At 41.3% G+C, this 24,836-nt stretch overlaps 1 protein-coding gene across 2 annotated transcripts in view; it reads left to right on the top strand.

Moving 5' to 3' along the window:
- CD96 (CD96 molecule) overlaps positions 1 to 24,836 on the top strand; it is a 49,857-nt gene that overhangs the window by 11,112 nt on the left and 13,909 nt on the right. Inside the window, exons 3-11 of one of the 2 annotated variants that reach the window (XM_090057904.1) lie at positions 1,662 to 1,762; positions 3,269 to 3,491; positions 8,620 to 8,675; positions 11,820 to 11,910; positions 12,272 to 12,454; positions 16,016 to 16,066; positions 18,848 to 18,865; positions 22,180 to 22,254; positions 22,371 to 22,445. In XM_090057904.1, the coding sequence (XP_089914030.1) occupies positions 1,662 to 1,762; positions 3,269 to 3,491; positions 8,620 to 8,675; positions 11,820 to 11,910; positions 12,272 to 12,454; positions 16,016 to 16,066; positions 18,848 to 18,865; positions 22,180 to 22,254; positions 22,371 to 22,445 (873 nt within the window). The remainder of the gene's footprint in view (positions 1 to 1,661; positions 1,763 to 3,268; positions 3,492 to 8,619; positions 8,676 to 11,819; positions 11,911 to 12,271; positions 12,455 to 16,015; positions 16,067 to 18,847; positions 18,866 to 22,179; positions 22,255 to 22,370; positions 22,446 to 24,836) is intronic. The other variant, XM_090057910.1, reaches the window with a different exon arrangement.

Here is a 24,836-nt window from a genome sequence, read left to right as displayed (position 1 = left end):
GGAGAGCATGGGGGGGCATGTGCCCCCAGATTTGCGCAAGGCAGGGCAGGCTGCAGCTGCAAGCTGGGGCCAGGGCTGCACTGGGCTCCTCCAAGTAGGAGGGGCTGGGCCAGGCTGCATTCGAGGTAGGCAGCAGTGGTGATGGGGGGGGCAAAACCACCCCAAAATTCCCCATAGCCCCCCCAGCACCAATGCCACCACCAGCCCTGAGTTCAGCCCCAGCCCATCCCCACTCCCACCGCCCATGCTGGGAAGAGCCTAGAGCAGCAGCCCACCCCATCCACACATCATGCAGATATGGGGGCACATGCCCTCCCACGCGCTTCTGGGGTGCACACAGCAGCAAGAGCTGACCCTGCCTCCTCATGCACCTCAGATGAGCTGTGGCTCCATCCACCCTGCCCTGGCTGGGCAGTGCCTGCCCCAGCCCCACTTCTCCCTCACCACAGGCCTTGATCTATGCCCCCCATGCCCATTCCCTCCCCCCACCCTCCACCACAATAGACTTACCAGTTGCACACAGCTCTCCAAGCTGCTAAGCTGTAATCCTCACTGCCTACATGCTACACTGTGGTTATGAGCATGCACAGGCATTTATCAGCCAAATTATCAGCCACATCAGGCCAATTTCTGGTACAGTCAATTTTCTTTATATGGGTGCTATTCCGATATCAGACCGATGTATCAGTGTACCTCTAGGGGTAACTCAGGAAATTAGAGCAATAAATGACTGTGGCCTGCTGAACCTCCTTCTATGGAGCAAATAGAGGTAATCTAAATTAACCCCATTCTCCTGTTATGCATCATCTCTTGGGACTTGGGTCCAAGCACAATGAAAGAATGAATAAAACCAGCCTGGGTAACCAATCACTGTATGGGTAACCCACACGGAAAAACATCATTGCAGAAGCTTGTTTTTGCTGTTATGCTTTGGTCTATGCTTAGCTGAATGTAGAATCCCTCTGCCTTGTTAAGGATAGCATTTGAATCTTGTTATTAAGCCAGGTACAGTGACTAATACTGAAGAAGTTGCTGAATGAATAGGCCTTTAATTATTAATTCAGTAAAATGTAATGCTATTGTTGGGTATGGGAGAGAAGAGTTGGATAGTTGCACCAACTAGTGTAAGTTTTGTTGAGGCATTTAATTAAATTGAATTGGCTCCTGCATGAAAGAAGGAGAGTCGAGGCTGAAACCAGAAACTGATCTATTCTTAGTTGTTCTACCAACTCATTTTGTGGCCTTCATAAAGTCACTAAATTCATCTCTATGTTCATGTCTATAAGTCCAAGTTTAAGCTTAACTTCCATAAGGAACAAAAAGGCTTGTGTGATGTTTATAAAGCCCCTTTCAGTCCTCAGATTAAAATTACTAAAGGTAGACAAATTGGCAGTAACTTCACTTTTCCCCCTTTTTCTCTTTATTCTCCTCTTGGAGTATGTCTTCATCAGAAGATGTCTGCAAGTTCTCCATGCAGACAGTTACCAGTAACAGATGTGCTCCAGATTTGGAATTGGGCCAGTAGTTTTCAGTTAGCAAGTACATGTGTATAGGATTAGGAACATTAAGCAACGAATATTAGATATGTATTTTTAAAGTACAGTTAATTTTTTTCTTAATTTCCTAATTGTCTTTCTTGTATGTTGTTACAATGGTACAAGAGGAGCAACATTATGTGAAGAAAACCCTGCTAAAACAGATTTTGACAATCCCATGTCATGAGAATGTGATCTCTGGTAACTGGCCCTTTGAATGGGTAGTGGTAAGTATAACTCTCTTTTTATGTTTAAGATATTAGGAAGAAACTATGCTCCAAATAAAATAAATATTTCTTTGCAGGACACAAATGGGTAAAATGGAATTGCTAGGCAAAAACTATAGATGGCATCAGTGTGAGTGTTTCTGAACCAAGAAACAGGGAAGACATGGTAGAAATCCGTGGACTATTTTTGGTTTCCTGCTAACTTTGAAGTTAAAATTAGATTGTCGGGGGATAAAAAACAAACATGCACACATCGTTGACTACCGTTGTGAAATGACTTTGAAAACTACTGTACATGATCCTAGCCATGAATTAAACCAAGTCAGTCACATTTTTCCCCTTGCGTTATTCAGGGGAGTGTGCATGTATACGTGCATGAGCATGCAGCTCTGTCCGTCGGTTTAACAGTACCTTGATTACTTTCCACAATCCTGTGACCAAGGGATTATTATCTGTATTTTTGTTCCTCCTTTTTTGAGGTTTATATCTCCTCTTACTTTTCAAGAACTCTAACTGCTGTTTTCTTTTTAAACCAAGCTTCAAATGTAAACACACATTTTCTTTTCTTGAAAGCCTCTGTCCCCAGTGGCTATTTATTTGGATCTTGTCTTTGCATTATATTGCTACTAAACTTAAAACTTTTTAGGCAAGGTCTGTTAGACTTAAGAAAGATGGATTCAAATTATCAGTAGAACACAGCAAGGGTTAGTCACTTAGACATATTGAAATTTTACTTATCAGAGAGGTGATGATGCATCATACTACATGCACGTATGAACTTTACAAATGAACACAAAGTGTTATACAACCTAATTTAAAAGACAAGACATTAAACTCTTCATTACATGGGATTAATTAAAAATGAAGAAGACAGTAGGGTTTTTTCCTATTTTTTTGATGCAACTAAAAATATAAATGTTAATTGAAGACAAAGAACGTTAAGTTTTCTTCAGTCTTTTTAATATTAAAAAATTATCTGACATTTACCTAAGACAGCGGTTTTCAAACTTCCTAAAGTCATGGAACCCTTTCATATCACTTCTGCCATAGCTTCACAGGCTGTGTGAACTAACATGGAGCAAGGCAATCCAGAACGGTAATGGTGGCACACTGCCTTCTAGCCCACTCTGCCATTACCCCCAGTTTCCACTCTGCCATTATCCCCAGTTTCTTTGTAGAAACCTTGATGACCTATCGTGAAACCCCAGAGTTTCACAGAACACAGTTTCCTGACCTGAACTTCAGATAAGGAAGAAGTATCGTGGTACTAATTTTTATTTATTATTTAATTTTTTGTATGCAGTTTGGGAGACTTTCCTAACTTTAATTTGGTAATCACTACTAAGTGTTCCAAGACCCATGGTTATAAAAAGGATAATTGCTGGAATTAAAGATAGCTAATGTAAAGGTTACAGAATTCTACCTATTATGGGAAATAAAGGAGAATAAGTATGGTGGTAGGAACAAGAGTTTGACTGGAAAACGTTCTGCTTGTGTTTTAAACAGAGAGATAATGGAAGTCAAATAAAACTGATAACCAAAAATTCATACCAGCATGAAGCAAATAAGACCAATCATTTGTTGTACAAAGACAGAATTCAGCTGGGTCCAGAAAATGCACTGCAGATTTCTCCGCTCAAAACTATTGATGATGGCAAGGCCTTCTCGTGCCTCGTGACATACCATCCGGAGAGAATTGTGAAGAGAACCACCACGGTGAAAGTGTTTGGTAAGAGGCTCACACTAACTCCTGTCTTATGTCTTTCTCTACTCCTCCTTTCTACAGTGTACAGTCATGTTCTGGCCTGGTATTATGCAGGCACCCTGACTAAAATGCTTTTTGGTCTTTTTCCACCAGTTACAAAGAGGAGGGGTTGTTGCAGATTGTTTCATAAAATAAACCCACCATTCTCGACAAACACTTAGTGCCAAAATTGTTGTTGCTGGTACTGGAGGCCGGTCTGAAGCATCAAATACATGTGTTTGGAAAGTAACATGCCATTTTAAGTTAAACAAAGCAAGCTTTTGAAAGTGACCCAGGATGCCATACTTCTGGGTGCCAGTTATTGCCAAATTGCTCAAATCCTCACTGTGCCCAAGCAAACAGATGAGTCAACTGCTCATCTGTTGGCATGTAGAAAGTCTATTTCCACAGGCATGTTACTTTCCAAACATAAGTATTTGATGCTTCAGTCCCTATTTCTATCTTCAGGTAGTATTCCAGGTCTTAAAGGAAGCAATTCCAATGCTACTAAAATATATAGGTATCTAGCATAGGGTCTGTCAATTGACAATATGTACCCTGCTTTAAGGAGTTTGTAGCACAGCTTTTACTAGCCTGACACTTGTAATATAAAGATGCAGTAAGTTCTGAGAGAGGACTCTGGGCTATCACTCACTGATGCAAATGAAACAGAAGTAGAAATTGATGGTCTGAGATGTTTCTCTTGTACTTGCGTGACTCAGAAATGGCTTTTAAACTTAAGAAGTGACTTTTAACGGATTAGATTTTCAACCTGGATAACCCTGTTACTTTTTTAAATAAACACATAATTGAAGTTCTACCAGAGTGAAAATATCCCCTTGTTCTCAGTGTAATTAAACAGGCATATTAACTGATGTTGTTTGATATGCATTTCAAATCGTGCCAGGGCACTGTGCAAAGATACCCGTGCTACGACACGTTAGGATGTGAGTGGGCAGAAGCTGAGCCAGCTCTCACCACAGATGAGATAAACGATGACCTTTGTGTTCCATTAAGCTTTGTGCAGTAGTCTCACCAGATTTGTGTTGCTTTCACCCTGGTTCCCAGCAGCGAGCCTGGAAGTGAAGGATGCCAAGACTAACAAGGCTTTTATCTCTGGCACTTTTCCTTTTTTCCTCCAACCACACAGCAGAAGGGTTGGGGGGAGGGAGTGTTAAAGTAGAAACTAAACCTTAATTTTTTATTATTTACAAAAATATCCAGATTCCATTTAGTTTTTTCTTCCTTTCCACTCCTCTTCCCCTTTAAAAAACACAGTTAAGTATGTATCCTGTTCCTGGAAACACAAACTCTTCTCCAACTTACTTTCCCATTTCTTTTAGGTATTCCACCTTTCACATCTTTACTAATGCAATTCCCCTTTCTTTCCTTAGGTTCTATCCACAAACATCAGGGCCCATTTCAATTCCTCCCAGACTTTGTCTGTTGCTTCTTCCTCTCACTCTTCCCGGACCCTCTGTAGGTAGATTTTCATCTCACGTAGGCCTAGCTTTAAGCACTGTTTGTCACATTGCTCTATCTTTTTGAAGACCAGAAAGTTTCTTGCAGTCCACAACACAATTTTGAAACTGATTACCATCTTCTGTCATCTGTACGCTCAATTTTGTTCCACTTTTGGTGTCTCTCCCCACTGCACCACTTCAGCTGTCAGCTTGGTACCTGTTATTAAGTGGTATAAACACTCTGCCCTTCTTTACACCCTTTATGCAAAAGCACAGTCCTGCACAAGTGCTCATGTGTTTCTTCTCTGGGACACACATCACTTGAGCACTTCATGGTCCAGCAGAGCCACTAGCAATGTTGCAAATCACAAAGTAAAAGTATTCTTCTGTGTATCAGCTTAGCTCTTGGTGCTCTTTTAGAAAGTATTTTTCACACACCTCCTTCCAGGTGCTTTCTCTGCAGAGTCTCCCAATCAGAGCTGTTTTCTCACACACATTTTTTGTTGGATCTTGTGATACCTTATAGTGCTCTAGGCCAGTAGAGCACACGTGATGGGGAAACGCAACTTCTGTCTCTTTTTTCCCTTTACCACTTTGCCATTTTATCAGGTAAAATGGCTAGCAATCTCTCTCTAATCTCTTACTGTGACATACCTATATGTTCACTGTTGGCAATGGTGGCTGGCTGTGGTTCTCAGTACAGCATACTTTGTCCAGATGTGCTCTATTTATGCCTCTGAGGTAGGAAGACGCAGCAGAGGCTGAACACAAAGCTTGTGGGAAAAGCCCCAGTATAGGTTGATGTTGATGTTGGAGTCCCCGACAGACACAGACGTAGCACAACCTATTCTTAGATATCCTTTGTCCCCAGAGGAGGAATTCTGAAAGAGTAAGCAGGGTGACTTGCCAGGGCACAATATAGTCTGGCACTTCTCAGTCAGCCTGTGGTTGTTCAGGTTTGATAATTAACCAGCTTAGGTTATAGCAGTCCCTGAATATTTTATACTGTCTGGAGATGGAGAATGAATGAGGGGACATCAGCCCATTTCCCCTGTCCCAGGGAGTGGGCCTCAGCTGGGCACACCAGAGATGACAGCTGGTGTGCAGTGCCTCTGGCAAGTCCTAAGCATGACTATCCCACAAATGCTTGCCAGGAAGCAGAAACTAAGCAGCACAGCCCATCTAGCATGGCCCCAACCATGTGGCAGGAAGCATGATTGAGACAGGGCATAAAGGAGGTTCTAGCCATGTGCTCAAGGGCATGTTGAACCAGCTACACTGCTGACAAGTAGGCAAATCATGAATCTTGGCAGCACCCCCAGGCTTTCCAGGGATGAAGCATAGATATACATATGACCCTCTGTATGCAGGTGATCAATAACCATCTGTAGTAGCATTTAGTTTGTTAGACTTGAAACAGTATACAATTTAAAAAACAAACAAAACCCTAAGACAAACTTAAGTGTCAAGCAGGATTATCTAGCCCTAGAAAGCGTAGACATGTAATTATGAGGTTTTCTTTAAAGACTTACAGAAAAAAGTATGTAAAGAATGTGTCTTTCCTCAAAGTGCTGTCAGACATCTTAACAAGAAGCTGGGTGCTTTTCCTTCAAGTCCCACCTTACCCAACACTGCCTTTTTTTCTTTGCTTTTCATAGGGTGAAAACCCAAGCCAGAAACAATCCTACTATGTATTGAATTCCTGCTAGTCTCAAAATATCTGTAAATGTCATACAAGGCAGCTAATAGAACTTAGACATTAAGTGGAAAGGACATACAGAATTAAGATATTCAGCTGTTTTCCCTGAAGATGCTGGGAAACGTTTGTTTCTTTGTTTGTTTTTTTTAAAGGGAGAGAACAGCATAGCTGGAATCCAATACAGATTTAGGAAACTAACCTTAATCAAGAAACAGAAGTAGAAGAGATCAACAATGGCTGGGAGAAAGTGAAGGTGTGGTCTAGTCTTCGATTATATGTTAAAGGCTGGATAACCAAATAATTTTTCCTGAAGTTTGAAAACTGTGGCTATTATATTATATTATATTATATTATATTATATTATATTATATTATATTATATTATATTATATTATATTATATTATAAAACTGCCCCATTATATTTCTCTCTACTTTCCAATCTGGCTTAGGCTAAGATAGAAAACAAAATTAATATTTTAAAGCCTTCTTCTCCCTCTACAGTATTTTGGAGATGCCATAAAAAACAAAGCAAAACAACACCACCCATTCCTCCAAAATAAAACCTGAAGCATAAAATAAAAGCTGGGCCAAGTCTGATACAATGAAGACTCTTTTTTTTCATATAGATAAGTAGATGAAGTGAGTTGATAAAGAAAATATTGCTTTAGTCTTGAAGAACGACTGAAACACTTGGACAGACTGCTCAGTGAGGTAGCATCAGAGGTTTATTTGCTAAACGGTGAAGGCCTTACAGTGCTTAAGATAGTGAACAAAGGTAATGGAGCTGCACTTATCTTGTAGAGGCAGGCTTATAGTAGGAAGAACCAGAAATCTCAAAAAGGAGCTTTAGTCAGCTAAGATGTCTAATCCAGGTTTGCAGTCTACCAGAGGACATAGATAGGGAACACAGAACCTTTTCAGATTCACCAATCAATAGTCAACCACATGGTTGAAGGGTTTTTAGCTTACAAATCATTTGAGATTATTAGTGTACCTTCAGTGGTGCTAGAGTGGTGATTTTGTTTATGATACAGTAAAAGCCGCGTTATCTGGCATGCCAGTTATTAAGGTGCCAGTTGATGTGACAAAAGTGAAACACCATGGCACTTGCAGTTTCACTGAGCCACCACAGTCTGGGGCAAAGCAGCTTGTGCTGCTGAGCCCCCATGACCCGGGGCATAGCAGCATTTTCCCAGTGTGTCATATAGATGCATTTAAAATGTATAATAGCTCAGGACAGTAGAGTCACCTGCACACAAGACGAGCAGTGATGGCAAGAAACCACATATTGTCTTCCAGTCCAGGTAGATTTGGTCATCACAGGCCCATTATTTTGATGTGAACTTAATTCTGTAAGTCAGAAATGAGTTGTCAGGGCAAGTCAAGGATTCATCATTGCAAGATGTTATGAGGATTTTTCTCAGTCTGCAGAGCACAGATAGCTCTGCTCAGTGAACTCCTTTGGGAATTATGGAGAGAGAGAGGAGGAGTGACAGTAAGTTTCAAGGTGAGTGTTGAGCAGGAGTAAAATCTTACTTTTTGCAGCTACCACAACTTTTGTTGTTTGATCAAGATGTGGACAGAAGTCAGGAGGGCAAGGTTCATCTTCAGCAGCATTATAAAATAAGGTTTTTAGGGTAACAGAATAATGCATACGGATTGATTGGAACTGACTTCTTGGACACACAAGTCTAAGATATTAGGATCATTAAGGAAGAGCATTATGTATCTTGTAACATGTTTCTGATAGCCTAAATGTAAGCCTTTTCTCTGCTGCTTCTCTACCCTTCCCCAAATGGCACTTAACTTGTTCTTATCATGCATGTTATGTCATTGTTATAGTATCCATAGGTTTATATTTGTTTTATGAAATAGGATACAAAGTCACTTGAGAGAGAAGCTACATTTTAATACTATCAGTTATATTAAGATGCCTTTATTTGCTTTCCAGCCATACCCGAAATATCTATTACCTCCCAAAGTAACTCCATTGGCACCTTGCAGGAGGTGAGTGATTTTAGAACTTCCAATAAATAAAAATGACAAGTCACAGAGTTGTGTTGTGGGCCATGCGGGATCTGGTAAACCAAGCAAAGTCAGACAGAGAATACATTGAAATGCCAACCAGATCTTACAGTAAGTCATGACAGCAATTTTAAGGTCAATAGTTCGCATTCTTCCCTATGAGCTATTATTGAACCAGCCTATTGCTATGGAATAGTATACTCTAACAGAATTTAAAATAGAAGTGTCGTCTGTTATTTGTTAAGGGTCCTGGAGTCTTTCATGCAAAAGTATCTCAACCACTGACTATACTTTCATGAATATCAAGCAAGGAATTCTTGAGAAGGCCCCAAGAGGACATACTTAGCAGCATTCATAACAAAAGAAAAGTGAAGTTTGAGGCTGTACTGTATATCAAAGCCCTGTCATAGATTAAGGAACAGTTTCATCTAGGAAGTGATGAAGATCATAAGGTTATTGTTATACTGTTTTTAAAGTTTGTTACAACCTGTTGATTAAAAGTAAATGTGACTGTTGACAAGGAAACGGAACTACACAAATTACAAAAGTACAGAGTAAGGAAATATAAATGTGAGAAACTGGAGATGACAGGACTTGTAAGATCTTGAAATAAGCAAAATGCAAACACAAATCCATTCCTTGTGGTCCTCTTCAAACATTTTGGGTAGAGGAGCAGTTTATGCAGCCTGCCTGATGAAGTTGTCACTAAAGTGATCCAGATAATGCTACTGTCTATCCACAGCAATGTTAGCTTCCATCCTAAGCCACTGAAGTTTGTAAGAAATTGCTGTTAAACTCAGTTGTTCTTCCAGATCCCAAACCTAGGCCATTACAGTGGCTCTGTTCCAAGGAAATAAAGTTTGTGGCCATTCCTTTGTGGTTGCTGATGATGAAAGGAGATGCACAAAATATAGCCTTTAGCACATGTAGAAGCCCCTGGACAGCCACAGGAGATTTAATAGATTGAGTATCATTCCTTCTATGCCCCTAAGCATAGGACTACATGATAATGGCTTTTGCATCATCAGGCAATAAAAAGGGTGGGACTGAAAAGCTGGCTGGGATTTTACATCTTGCACTGGCATGGTTCCCAGCTCTGAAACCAGTTCTTTTGCATCTATTCCCAAATAGTTAGGTTTAACTGCTGATTTAACTTGTGCTGAGACCCAAACCAGCCCTGGAATCACATACTAAATTGAGTGTATCTCAGTATTGAAGTGACACAAAGCCAATGCTGTCACCTGTGTTGTGTCCTGCTCTGAGTACATCTGGACCCAAGGATAATCATCCAAATGAAGTATTGACATACACTGCTGGGATTGTTGGGATCAGGACTGAAGTATAAACTCCAATATTGTGTGTCCATGTTCTGACCTGAGCATCTGAATATGGAATGTGTGCCTTCTATTATGCTACTTACATTTGAAAATTGTGTCCTATGTTTTAAATTGCAATATGCATAGTTTAAGGGAAGTGTTTTGCTAACCCAGACTATAGTTAGTATGAAATGTATACCAAATAACCAAGTGGCTAGCAGTGCTATTAGTGGAATTTTTATTTCATTACTGGTACCCAACTAGACCAGAGTTTTAGTGTTGGGGTTTTTTTTCCATGTAAACCATAGAAATAAGCATTTCTGTGACCTGAAGAGTCAATTCTTCTATTACAGCTTGACAGCAGAAAGAACAGTGTAAAACCACATCCCTCCTGCTCTCAAACGAGACATGTCAGACTAGGCTACCACATCTTCGTCATTTCCCTGCCTTCCTCAGTGACCTATACAAGTTTTTAAATCCTCAGTATGGCATCCTATTTAACAAGAACTCTCTTCACTGGTTTTAGTGTGTAGGAAAAATTTTTCCAGAATGTTCAGAAAGACTAACAACTCTCTTTGCTGATCCAAATATTACACATCTTTATTCTTTGTTAACATTCCTCCTCCCCTGCTTCCCTATGCCCCCCATCCCCACCCCCTGCTTCCCAAGAAAGGAGATAAGATCCATTCTGGACATCAGATTGGTACTTGCCTTTGGGAAGCATTTATAAAAAGAGATTATAGTCAAACAAGTAACTGAAAAATGCCACACCTGTAAAAGGAACAGAATGAAAAGAAAAAAAAATCAATTACAGGATGACTTCAGAGGTGACTTACAGTGGCAATAAAAGGTTTCAATCTTGTAGTTTCAATCTCCAATCTTTAATATGTAGCTTGTAACCCCTGTGGCACAACAAGTCTCATTTCAAATAAAGTTATACGTATTGCTTTCTTCAAGATGGTCTGCTAGGGGGCTTTCAAGTCTAATGTGCTAATGCTCCTGTACTAAAATTAACTTCTTAATTAAAATGGGGAAGGCAGGGTTTTATTCAAGCCTTCAAAACAACAAATGAAAAATACTGAAAATGCAAGAAACCAGACACTGCCCATCAAATACATCTAACCTCTGATTAGCCCTGAGAGAGATGTCCTCCCAGTGTAGTTTTTAATGTTTTATTCACTGTTCGCCTTTTGGCCCATCAGGAGTAAATGTTAGGCTATACATTTAGAAGTAAATACAGCCTGTCCTTTCCTATTTAGAATGCAACAGATATTCAGATCTCCATGACCTTTGTGACACGCACATGATTGCTAATAACTGGGTCAGTGTACTTGGTGCATCGTTGTGTCAGGCAGTCTCTCAGAAAATCTATCAGGCTGTAATCAAGGAAAAAATTCTGTAGTAAGCAGGTCATGCGTTAATCTCCCCCAGAAACTGGACTGTTACAAAGTATAGGGTTCTTTTAATATCGCTGTGTCTCTGCTAGATTCTAGGCTGAAAACACCATCTCATCCCTCACAGGCTACCAAATAGACTTGGATAAGGATAAATTCTGGTTGCTAGCATCCCAGTTAGTATTGTAGACAAAATGCTCTTCTATCCCATTTAACAGTCCCTTGATGGGTCTTACCATTTAATGTAGGGATACCATACAATGTACAAGAAATACAATCGCTATAAGAAAGATCTTTACCAAAGTGGAATGGATAATATGTTCGTATTTTTGTTATTGGCAATAAAAAATTGCAGGCTTTGATTATTTGAATCAGGTCAGAAATATTTGACTAAATCTTGCTTTTATTGCTCATAGACTAACCTTACCTGCATTGTAAAGAAGGCTTTTCCCAAGCCAAATCTTGTGTGGTATGTGGATGGAGACATTGTTAAAGACCAATATGGAGGTAATAAATATTACTAGAAAGTAATGCTGTTAAAAACAAAAGTAAGAACAAGCCAGGAGAAAACAGATTACTGCTATGCTATTCCTGCTATGGCGTGAGTTTTGGTTACTTGCTTCAGTATGGAAGGAATGTGACTGCTATTAGTGGACAACAGCTGAGAAATGGGCAAGTTACCATGTGTTGATGTCATTCATTGAAAAGACAGCCTGGCAAAGTCAAGTTTATATAGCTGTGCCATTTGACTGACATCTGAATTAAGCAGTATGAGTTTGATATTATTATTTTTTAAGAACCAGAAATTTGCACAGCTCTGGGACAGGGTATAAAGGGAGGATTGATGGCTTTTCTATTGTTCTCTCAGGCATATCTATTGAAGCTGAAGAACCAAAGGAGAGTGAAGGTTTCTATGAACTCACGTCATTGCTGATGATACAAAATACCAATCAGTCAGAGACTAAACAGACTGCCTGGTGTACCTGTGAGTTTCCCTTCCCTTGGAATGAAGCACGGGATATTTCATCTGAAGAAATTGTTGTTTATTTTGGTATGTCAACATATATATTATACAGACTGTCTCTCAAGTAAAAAACACAGAATATTTGTACTCTCCAACTTATATTATTGAGAAAATAGCAGGCATATGGAAAAATAATTCTTGTATATACAGTACAAGAATATGTTAGGCAAGTTATGCATATATAATGTCAAGTTAAGACCTTAATTGTGCTAATAAATCTGTCAAAGATGACATTTTGAACAGTGCTTTTGGTGGAGTGAGGAAGACCGGTTTCTGCACATAGTGAAGGAATTAGATTTCACTTTAGCTGATACCAGTGTGAGAGTAAAGTCCTCATTCTAAGTATATACTAACCTACCTGCGAAATGCCAGTGAACTATATATAACATGCATTTTGCAATACGCACTTCTGGGCCATTCATGTATGCACTGCAGCTATCTGGAAATTCAAGCTACCAAACTAAGGGCCAGATTGTACTATCAGACTGTTGGCCTGACCCCTCAGGGCAATGCTCAGGATCTCAATATTGCACTGTTAGAGAGGAAGGTGTAGTGTACAGTTGCACATGCACACATAAAAATCAATTAAGCACACACTCACTAGGTGCATACACCCTTATTAGGCATACACACTCACATTACCAGCTCAGACACATACACTACCCACCCCAAAAGTTAGACACAGATCACTAATTCATATATCATGCACAGCACACAATGCCATATATAGACACATACACTAGCAACTCAGATACACACGTGTTCAAAATAACTAGTCTGGGCTCACACACACTACACTCACCACATTTAGACAGAATCAGTTACCAGTTACCAACACCTGCACATTTCAATACACATATATGGATTACTAATTCATATACCACACACACGATATCTATATCTATATGTGTATTGACTAATTTACACACATACCACCCACCTACACATACACACAAGTGAGTTCCTAAGTTGGATATTGTGATGTGTATGTATGTGCTTGGTGTACTTGGGATACCTGGGGAAAGGTTAAGGTAAGAAAGTAGAAGTGTAGGGAGTTAAAGTCCCTGGGACCGGGATTAGAACTGGTAGACTACAGGGGCCTGGGCTGAAGAACTGAGGCTTGGGAGTAACTTTAGGTTAATTGATCTTAATTGATTAAAAGACAATGCCCAAAGTCTGCAGAACAGGGGAATGATGCTGGTACAGAGGTTGGGACCAGAGCCAGAGCTACAGAGGAGCTGAAAAGGTAGGTGGGGAGAGGGAAAATGGGACTAAGGGAAAGTGTGGATGTTAAAGAGGGGCTCTGGGTGTGGGAAGCCAGAGGATGGCTCCGGGGCATCTAGAGAAGCTGCAGGGAGTGCAGTAGGTGCTGGGAGCTGGAAAAAGGCTCCAGCTGCTGGAGAAAACTGCAGGACAGCCACGAGGAGCTGGGAAGCTGAAGGTGGGGATGACTGAAGATGATGTGGGGGAAGCCTGAAAACAGAGAGCAGCAGAAAATTGCAGGGACAGCAGGAAAGCAAGGAGAAGCTAAGAGGTGGCAGAAAAGGGGAGATGGAATTGGGAAGAGATGGGGAAACTAGCAGAGAGTGTGGGAACTGGAGCTGAGAGAGAGAGAATGAGGCTAGAATTTAAGATAGAGAAGGGACTGGGATTCAATAAAACATGACCCAACTCGGGGTTGCAAATGACAGTGGTTTTATTGAACAGGGGAGATGGTGACACAATGCCAAATTGGTTCCCGCGCACACATACACACACACGCAGCAGGGTTTAAAGAGGCTTGGTGCAAGGGCTGCAGTCCAGGAGGAGAGAGAGAGTCCAAATTGTAGGAGGAGGTATGCAGATAATATCTACCTATCCAGGCTGGAAAGGGGTCCTTGTCCAGTAGATGTTGTCCAGAGGGGGTTGCCGGGAGGGCCTCTGGGGTGAATAGGTAAAGTGAAGCTGGTCTGGTCCAGATGGAAATGGCATTCCCACTGGGTCTGTCTTCACTGCCCCTTTTTATAGGGGCAGACCATTTGTGATGCCCAGGCAAGGGTCAGCCCCTGGCATACTGAGCATGTGTGCTGTATGCAGGGATGTGTAGTTTCGGTTGTCTGTAATGGTAGGGTACAGTGACAGAGTTGCTGGTACTACAGGGTCTTTTGTTTTTCAAATGTTGGTCTTGTCTCTCTTTTCCTGGGTGAGGTCCGTGGTTCCTGGATGAATCAATGCGAGGTGATGGCCCAGTCATTACAGGCCATTCAGTAGAGGCCTGCTACCATTGTATTTCAATCATGCCCAATCATTCTCATTCATCCGGGAACCAATTTACATGGGAGGGGTGCATGACTCATATTGTTGCAACATGGGATGCCCAGGAAGAGGACAGAAGATGGAGGCTTGGTATATAAAATGGAAACTTGACATGACTTTGGTTCACTTACAAACACGGGCCTAAACCATACAATATCCATATGCAACAGTAAAAGTCAATACAAACCTAATAATAATACAATATAAAACAGGGGATATCCAAAACCAAAAACTTGCTACCAAAATAAAAATGTTTAAAGCTTATCCTAAGTTTGAGCTCACTTATACTTATCTATAGGGAATAGAGAGGGAGAGAAAAAGTCAGAAATGGTTGGGAAAGGGCAGCGAATGCAATAAAAACAAAAACAAAACTGGGGTTTTGCTATAGAAGTAAAGATGTAATAAAGCCCTGACAACTATAAAACCAAATGGCTGGCTGAGAGGAGCCATCTCTGCACTATATACTGCAATAGTTCTTTGCTTTCTAACATTGGGGTAGGTAGACCCCAATCAAGGAACTTTTCAGCAAGTAGCATTGTGAAAATGGGAAACATGACTGTTAACAGGATCCAAGTATTTTGTAGTAGGTATGGGGCATCTCTTTTTTGCCCGCTCTGTGATCAGTGGGACCCTCACAGTCAACTCACCTTCAGATGCATTTGTGTTGTTTGTATTTGTATTTGTATTGTATTTGCATCTCTGTCACTTGCCTTCAGAAGTATGTCAGATTGTGTGTTTGTTTGTCTTCATGTTGGTTGATGGCTTTCCCCTTAATGACCTGGAGATCTTTAGTATGTGGCTTTTAAGATGTTAATAACCTTAATTCACAGCCAGTATTGATCACATTTGGTCACAGCTGTGCTTCTAACTGAAAAGATTTACATGCAGAGGTTCAAAGCACAGCAGGTTTTTTCAATTTTTTCATGGGGGGGTGGAATCTCATATAGATATAGCTAAAAAATGACTGAAAAGTTTTTAAGTAGTTTTTCTCATTTGAGCAAAATCCAGTGAGCATTTCAACCCCAAAATCAATTCTTATAGAAAATTATTCAAGTAAATTCTGAACTATGTTTGCTTAAATTAACTATAGCATTTACAAGCACCAAGGTAATGTCACTTTACAAAAATGTTAAAGATTTTTTTTTTAAAGGGAAAAATTAAACTGGACCTCTGCTGTGGGCTATGAAGGTACTTTTGTTGTGTGATACAACTCCTGTGAGTTATATTAAAGATCCTATTACAAATGTAACATTTAATTGCTTTTAAGAATTGATTATTTTTGTCTGTTCACAGACAGTAGAGGCAATGGACCATCTAAAGCTCTTACTCCTGTGGCTACAGAAGGTAAGTTAAATCATTCCTTCTCAGTGCATTCCATGCCATGCTGTTTATTTTTTACCCCCACTGGCACACCGGCAAAAATGAGTTTGTTAAATTGTCTTCCTGTTGAAACCAAATAGATGTATATATTTACTACAACATTTCTGGACAAATTTAGTTTTTGTGACTTCCTATTTTTATAAATTTATTGGAAATTTAGAAAAGAGAAAGAATTGCATAGCTATGGTCTTACTATCACTTTGAGCTGTAATCTGTCACTGTTAGTTCTTATACACGGAATATACTCCTTGAATTGGAAGAGCTGATGTCATATTTCATACAGTCTGCTTGTTAATTCTGGTGCTCTTTAGATCAACATTTTGCTTCTGTCATTGCATGTTTCAGTTCCCATTGCAGTTTTAGCTGGACAAGTTACACTTGATATCCTGCATCCTCAAGCCTGTTGGATAGAATTGTTTGTACGGACCATATATTGGGCTCCATTACAATCAGCCTTGGTTCCAACGATGGTTAAAGTGACTGGGGGGGTGGGGCACATATGTATAAAATCCTCACTACATAAAAACTTTGGCATGTCTGTCATTACAGTCTGAGCTGCCTCCCTCCTTGGGAATTTTCTCTCAAAGCAGAGGCTGGGGGTTAGGGGAGCACTTAAACTCAATCATTTTCAAGTTAAAAGAAGCAGCTGTTGGTTAGAGACTTGCCTGTCAGATTCTCAGCTCCTGAGCAATCCCACTCCCCCTGATATCACTGTTCCAAACTTTAGAGTATGTTGCAAGTTGCATCTTTGTTTCCAGGTTACTGAGGAGGTAGAGTCTGGGAGTTGGATCAGCAGAAGTAAAAGCAATTCTGTTGGTCTGTTTTAGTAGTTTTGTGTTTTTCTAACAGAATTTAGAGCCCTGGATCGATACTTCCATACAAATTGGAAGGAAAAAATATTTAAAATGCCTAGCTGATGGAGTGGTATCAATGAGACTGTCCTCCAGTTTCAGATAATGGAAGCGTCTTCTATTCAATTCATAGCTAGGAATTATTTCCCTATATTAAATTAAATGTTTGTACTAATAACTGGAGTGAACAATATTAAGACTTGAGTTATCAAACTGGACACTCTTCAAAGCCCATCAACACCTCTCTTCCTTTACTTTCTCTAATTTTTCTCAGGTCTGCGATCATTGCCTATGCAACACCAAATCCTCTACAGACCAAAGTTGTGTGAAGTGTTTAACACTTGGTCACGTAGAGCAGTGGTTCTCAACCTTTTTTGTACCAGGACCCACTTGTAAACATTGATGATTAGTGCCTCTCACTCCCCACCCAGTGCCTCCAGGCTGTAGCCCCCAGCGTGGGGTGTAGGGGGTGGGTGTGTGGGGCAGGATGGGGGGGCAGGGAGGCCCCAAGCAGCCCCTTGCAGGTGGGAACTCTGCCAGCCTGCAAGGGAAAACCACCATTTCTCACATTTTTCTCCTTTAAAGGAGAATCTGCTATTAAAGTTTGTTGACCCATTTTTAAAGCTTGTTCATGACCCTTTCATATATTTGTGGGACCCACTTTTTGTTTACGACCCATGATGTGAGAAATACTTACATGAAGTACTGTTACTGAGTCACTGGGGTAGCCTAGGTATAGACTGCATTTATATTAAATCATGTTAGATAAAATTACTAGAAGCTTAACTTCAATCAATACAAGAAGCCTGCTATCTATTGTTAATGAATACGCTGGTTTCCTCATTAACAGTACAGTGAATTCTGGCATAAAACAGCATTTCTGTTTCATCCCTTTACTCTCAGTTACGTACTTCTGTAGCAAGCTAAATGATTACTCTCTTTCCTTCGTGTTTACTGGACTTACACTTTTTATTTGGTATGCCAACAGTAACTTGCATATGAATCTGAAACCAGCAGGATTGTGCTGGCAGGAAAAAACAGTACTGGCTTGAAGATTAGTATTAGGAATGTCTCATTCCTGGCAAAGTATTAGTATTTTACATACATTAAGGGAATCTAAGTATTCTGCTCCTATCACACTAAGCTCCTCCTTGAGTCATCCATGCCCTAGACCTTAGAGGAGCACAGAAAACCACGAAGAGCGAGCAGCTGGCTGGAATCCACAGAGTATGAACAGAGCAGAAGGGACAGCTATAAAACCCTGTCAGCAGCAGCAATCTAACGATGGGACATGCACTCAGAAGTGGCCTGCAGGTGGTTACAGAGTAGATGCATGGTTTCATGGTTTATGAGTTTCTGTGACTAAGCCTGCACAGGAAATGAATGTGCTTGGGGGCAGCGCTTTCAGGCATGCTACGCTGCTTCCGGCAGGCTGCTTTTTAAACCGCATGAAGTGTAGCTGCAACCATGTAGCTAGGCTATGAAGCTTGTAGATGGAGCTACCTGGTACTGTTATTCAGTAGAGCTAATTACTCCATCCCAAGCACCCTGTGGGAGGTGCTACACTGACTGACCAGTGCAGTATGCGAAGATGGGGTTGGTAGCCTTTTAAAACAGTGGGTCACCTACCCAATCTCAACCACCCCAACCCTCCCTGCTGTGTCCCAAGGGCTGGTTTACCATGCCCTCCTAATGCAGTCTCTCTTTACTGCGCACCACTGAAAAAGTGGCCAAAAATAATGGACAACAGTTGATTCGGTGTCACTTGGGCACCCTTAGTGACCCTAGTTTCTCAAACTTCACACGAGACTTAGCTGTACCAAAAAGGTTATTTTAATGAGGTCTTATTTGTTTTGATTGCTCTTAAACCCTGGTGTATCAACACGTTCATCAGCCATGAGGACCACCACAGGTAAAGTGTTTCATTCCATTCTTCAGTTAATATGACTTACTTATTTTTCCTGTGTCCTTAAGCAGAATGTACACAATGAGGCAGGGTGAATAATCACAGCTCAGTATATTTTCATGCCACAGTAGGATGTGGTAGCACCATAAGATGAAAATCTAGCCTAAATACAGACATTCAAAAAGCCCCGGCAGAAGCGCTCTATTGTGCTTTACTTAAAATGCTATAAGTTAGAGTATGAGCAAAGCAAACAGATGTTTGGTATTTGGGGGAGCTTGGAGCCTGCCCACACTGGCCACTGGGGGCACTCCCACACACCTCCCAGGAGGCTGCTAGAGTGGTCCCTCTCCTCAGCCCTGCCCCGCTCCCAGGTGATAACTTTCACCAGCAGCTGGGGGATACCAACCTAAGAGCCTTTCCCTATAATCCCCACCAGCTAGGCAGTGATGTTTTGTGGGGCTGGGGATGCAATGGGGAGAAAGACCTTGGATCTTTTCTGCCATGGCCCCTCCTGGCCATGGGAGAGGTGGGGAATAGGAATCTTAGCTCTGTGTCCCTACAGCACTCCTGGCTAGACAGTAGTGTGCCATGGGACCAGGGCTGTTGTGGGGATAAAGAGCCCAGAACCTCTCCCCCCACAGGCCCCGTCTCCCCCCAACCAGGCAATGGTGCACTGCAGGGCCAAGGCTGCTCCTCCTATGACCTCCCCAGCCGGGCTGTAGCATGCCACATGAGGCTGGAGTGGTTGTGGAGAGAGAGTTCCCCCTCCCTTCCTCTGGCTGGTTGCGTGTCACAGCTGACTGGAGGGAGGAGGCGGGGCTGGGATCAGAAGCTGTTACTGACTTGGGTCAGTGACAGCTGAGGGGGCAGGGCCAGTGCAATGTCACCTGGAATAGCAACAGTCATGCTTTAAGTTAACCTTTGATGGAATCTGTAACAGATGTTCATTAAAGTGCTTTAACAAAAAGCGCTTTAGTTTAATACCTCATCCATTGAGGGTCAACTTAGAGTGCAATTCATCATTTTTAAAGCACTCTAAGAGCTGTGAACATTTAGTTATGGCTTTAGAGCTCTTCCTGTGCACTTAGAGCCCAATAGGTGTAATGCCTGTACCTAACCCATTAGGCTATGGTCTGTAATTAAGCTAGAAAAGACATAACACATCCTGGGAGAGCTGCATGATGTTTGTTTTTACTTGAGATGTCAAAATGATAAAATGCTGAATTGAAAACTTAGTATGACTGTGGCACATTACATTGCCCCCAACATAAGTGTTGGCATTTATACAAGCACTCAGGGAGGTGGCAGGGTGGGGGGAGCCACTTTAATTAGAGCAATTCATCAAACAGTCTTTAATTAAAGAACCCTCAACACCATTTTTCAGCACGGGGACACTGATACACCTGACACTGGAGCTTGGAGCACAGTAATTACTACGCTCCAGCAGACTTGATTAATCGAGTCTGCTTTGATGCACTGTAATTACAGCACGTTGGAGCAGCCTTGATGAATGTGTATAGGTGCCTTGTATGTTTTTGCCCTTAATGATATGAATGATCTTGTATTCATATTCAACAAATTAATTTGTGCTCTAGAAATGGTGCCATACACTTGAACTTCCTATCCTCACTGTCATGTTACTTTCCCTTTGGCTGGTCTGGCAAACTGATGTCTTTATAACATGACTGGTTGGGCACAAATGAAATTAACTTGGTGTCTTCCACTTAACTTACAGCAATCTATCAACATCTCTTTAGATGTTGCAATTTGATAATGGATCTCAGTGATGTAGCTTCATGGATAAGTAGTGCACACATATAAGCATTGGATATATATAACTGATAGTGTTAAAGAAAGAAATGCATTCGTGCACGGAGGTGTTTTAGCATGACAGCCTTATAGACCCATTAAAAAATAATGCTATTATTCATTTACCAGAATAAATTTGGAGATAGCTAATGTTATCTTGATTATATCCTACTTCTCCTTCTATAGTGGTGTAGGTAAACACCTTCCAGGGTTTGATATTCCTCAAGCCCTTTCAGTGGTCTGTGATGTCCAGGCAATACCTGGAAAGGCAGTTTCTAGCCCAATAATAGGAATATAAAGTATATAAAATTCACTGCACAAGAACATATTAAGCAGAACAGAGTACATTCTAGTATTAACCCCGTCAGCTAGTATTAACCCCATCCTATTCTGACAGCCTAGTCAGTTTTATACCTGCTTCATATAAAACACAAAGGCCTTTACTGACAAAAGCTTAGAAGTAAGCTCCTTGGAATAACTTTTAATTATATATTGGCTCATTGCCTGGACCTTGGAGCTGTTGGGTCCTCTTGTAATATGGATAATAATAAACACCCAACCTACCATATGCCATATGATGTCACTTGTATTTTTGTAGGGATTCAAAGTACACCTTCAGCCTCCCTAAGTTTCCTAAAATAAGTAACCTCAGTATCTGTTTCCACAATGCAAAGTAAATATGATTCCAGTTGTCTTGATCTTCAATTCTGTAGGTCAGCGGTTCTCAAATTTTTTAGACTCTAGGCACCACTCCAAAACTTTTCATGTTACCCCATTTGAAATAAACTAATATACTTGTATTAATATTTAATATAACATAAACATTATAACTGTATTGCTAATTAGTAATTATTTATTCACTGATCAGATCCTTATAATTACATTATGCTCACTCCACTGACACCACTGCCATGACAAGGTAGATCCGCCCTGTACACCTCCTGTAGAGCCAGATTGGAAAGTGGTTGTGGCAGGAGCATGCACTCTTGCTGCAGCCCTTTCCAGTCTGACCCTGTTAAGTCTCACAGAAACAGGTGCTCAGGACAGATGAAACAGTTCTGCACACACCTGTTTTCAAGAAGCAGGACAACTGAACTGAGAAATGGCTACAGCAGAAAGGTGCGTTGCCTGCATTGCATTATGGAGGCATACAAGTTCTATCTGGTGCCAGTGGCATTTATCTCCTCCAAGTTTCTGCTGCTGCAGGATGAAACTGTCTTGTGTACCTGTTTTCAAGATGCACATCAGAGATGAACTGGGAAGAGCTGCAGCAGAAACAGCATGCCGGCTTGCATAATATCATGCAGGCAACACAACTTTCTGTTGTCATTGTTTCTCAGTTCAGAGAATTTTACTCTCTGGCAGTGGTAGCAATGCCAGCATCATGGTAGGTTCTCATGGCATCCAGGTTGCTGCATACCCCAGTTGGGAACCATTGCTATAGGTCCTCTTGTAATGCGACTAATAGAGCCCTGCTAATTAAATACTGTACAATGTCCTTTTTTCTGTAGGTCTTAGAACAAAAACTTCAGCCTCCCTAGATTTCACAAGTCAAGTAACTTCAGCACCTATTTTCACACTGCAAGGTAAATATGCTTGAGGCTCTCTGTAGACCATCGATCCTTCAGGTCCTCTTGAATAATAAGCACCTTGCTAAATAGATACCATACAACGGCCTTTTTTTTTTTTTTTCCCCCTGTAGGTCTTAAACCTACACCTTCAACTTCCCTATATTTTACGAGTGATGGGACCTCAGCAACTGGATCCACCATACAAGGTAGGAAGAATGCAGACTTATTCTATAGTCTGAAGTGTAACAAAAGTTACGTATGTAGACATTCAATACTTGATATCAGGGGTCACCAGTATAGTCATGGCAGACTGTCAGTCTTGTCATCTGACTCCATCAGTGTTGCTATGGGTTTAGGTGTTGCCAGTCGCATCAAGCTCCCTTCCTTGGGATGGCCTGTGAGTGAGCTATCAGGATACCATTTGTGATGCTGTGCCCTTGTGTTTATAGGGAAAAGGCTGTGGCTCAGTGATAGAGCTTGGCCAGGGATATTGTCTACAAACAAGCCTAAACACTAATATCCACAACCAGCTAGTCTGTGGTGCTAGCCAGGTCATTTGCAGGCATGGTACAGGCATGGACATAACCCCTAGGACCAGTACAAAGTACTAAGGGTTCCCAGTTCCCTTTTTATTCATTAATCAAAGCAGATGCTAATGCTTACCAATTATTAAAACATTTAGGTGGCATCATCCACATCCTACTTCTCACCAATTAGTGTAAACTTCCCATCAGATAGGGATACTTTGGTCTTTGTTTTGGTGTTCTGTATTTGTTTTATTAATTCACTTTCTATCTATCAGCCTTAGAGGTTCCTTTAAAACTAATGAACTACTTTCCCAACATTTGTTCAAGCCATATACGGCACGCCTAGTTTTTGTATTTGTTTTGGGCCTACTTGGGTTCATGCTGTTAGCCTCCTGTGTGATTTCTGTATGCAATGACCAGTGGTTATATTAATTCATATTCCAGTGAGGCACACAAGGACTTGTTTTGGGTGTGGGAGGAAAGGGGTTTGTGAAAAAGCACTCATTCTAAATTAAAACAATAGCTATGTTTCCATTTTCCACTGTTATACATGAGAGTTTAAGACTAAAATGATGTGAAAAATGCTGCTCTGCTCTTATAATATATTTTTATGTTTCAGGATATATGTGAGGGTGTGCAAACCAGGCCACATTTGATTCAGATCCTGAATTGGGGACAGTGATTCGGATCACTGTCCCAATTTGATTCGGCCGAATCCAAATCTGAAGATTTGACGCTGATTCAGAGAATCAGAGGTTCAGCCATAGACACAGCTTTAAATTTTTTTTCTACATACCTCAAGGTACCAGGCAACTGGCCACAGGGGGATCCCTGGTGCCCCCCCAGGCCCAAGAGGCACCAGTCACTGAGCTGGGGAGGTGGGGGGGGACCCCTGCGCACTCCTCAGTGGACCCAGAAGTGGACCAGAAGTACTTCAAGTCTGCTGCTGTGTATGCTGGGGAGTCCCGCACACTGCCATGTATGCTGGGGAGTCTTCCAACTGCCCCAGCATCTTGGCATTTATGAGCTTCCTGCTACCTTGAGGTATGTAGAAAAAACACTTAAAGCAGTGTCTGTCCAAATTGTCAAATCTCTCCAAATAGATTCAGAGGGTTCTGGTTCAATTCGGAGAAATTAAAGGGTCTCCTGATTTGAGTCAGAGATTTGGCCACCGAATCGGGTCGAATCTCTGCCAAATCAAAACAGTGACCGAAGCTTCGCACAGCCCTAATATGCATTTGTTTTTGAAAGTGGATTTACTTAACTATCCCCCTGCCCGACATATACATACACATATGATGGTATGTGAAAATGGAATCACATTACAGCTAGAAAAAAATGAAACTAAGTATCAGAGCAACAGAGCATATGCACAGTACAGTCGTACAGTACAGTAGTAAATAACAAATTTACAGTGTATGACTCTGTGCTTTTTTTTCTCTTTTTTCTCTGTGGCAGACTCCATGGGGATTTGCTGACAGTGGAGTTTGCACAGTGAAGTGTGACTTACTTGGAAGTATAAAGTTTTAATCCCATTCTCCTGGAGGGATTAACTTGCAACAAATATCTGTTGTACACCTGACAACACTACAACAGATAAATCTAAAGTAGACTAAGTTCTAAGCCTCTCACCTTGCAAGTGCAGACAGAAGTGACAATGTCTGCCTGATCTGGTCCCTGAAAGTGCTCTACAGCCAGACTAAAATGCACAACTGCAGAGCATTTTAAAAGGGCCTGATCCTGTGAAAATCTGAACTATCGTTGCATGTAGGTGCAGGTGAAGATGCTCCAAAAGTTACTTCAGTAATTTGTGTCTGCATGCAAAGCTGACTGCAGCTCAGCCCTACTTTGGTGCTATCTTCAGAATGGGAGTGGGGAAAGGGAGTGGAGAGAGTTTGATCTGGGGTTTTTCAACTAGAACTGGAGGGTGGGGAAGATAGATTGGAGCCCTCTGAGGAGGGGGTGCTCTAATCCACCCATCCCACCCTCCAGCCCCAAAATGAGCTTCATCTGCTTCCTTTCCCCCCTCCCATTCTGAAAACAGCATCAGGGCTGGGAGTGGGAAGGAGC

Source organism: Crocodylus siamensis, chromosome 1, assembly GCF_052110815.1.
Source record: "Crocodylus siamensis isolate JL-2025a chromosome 1, ASM5211081v1, whole genome shotgun sequence".
NCBI classification, from domain to species: domain Eukaryota; kingdom Metazoa; phylum Chordata; order Crocodylia; family Crocodylidae; genus Crocodylus; species Crocodylus siamensis.
Note: the sequence above shows the minus strand (reverse complement) of the source record. Positions and strands in the feature narration are given on the sequence as shown.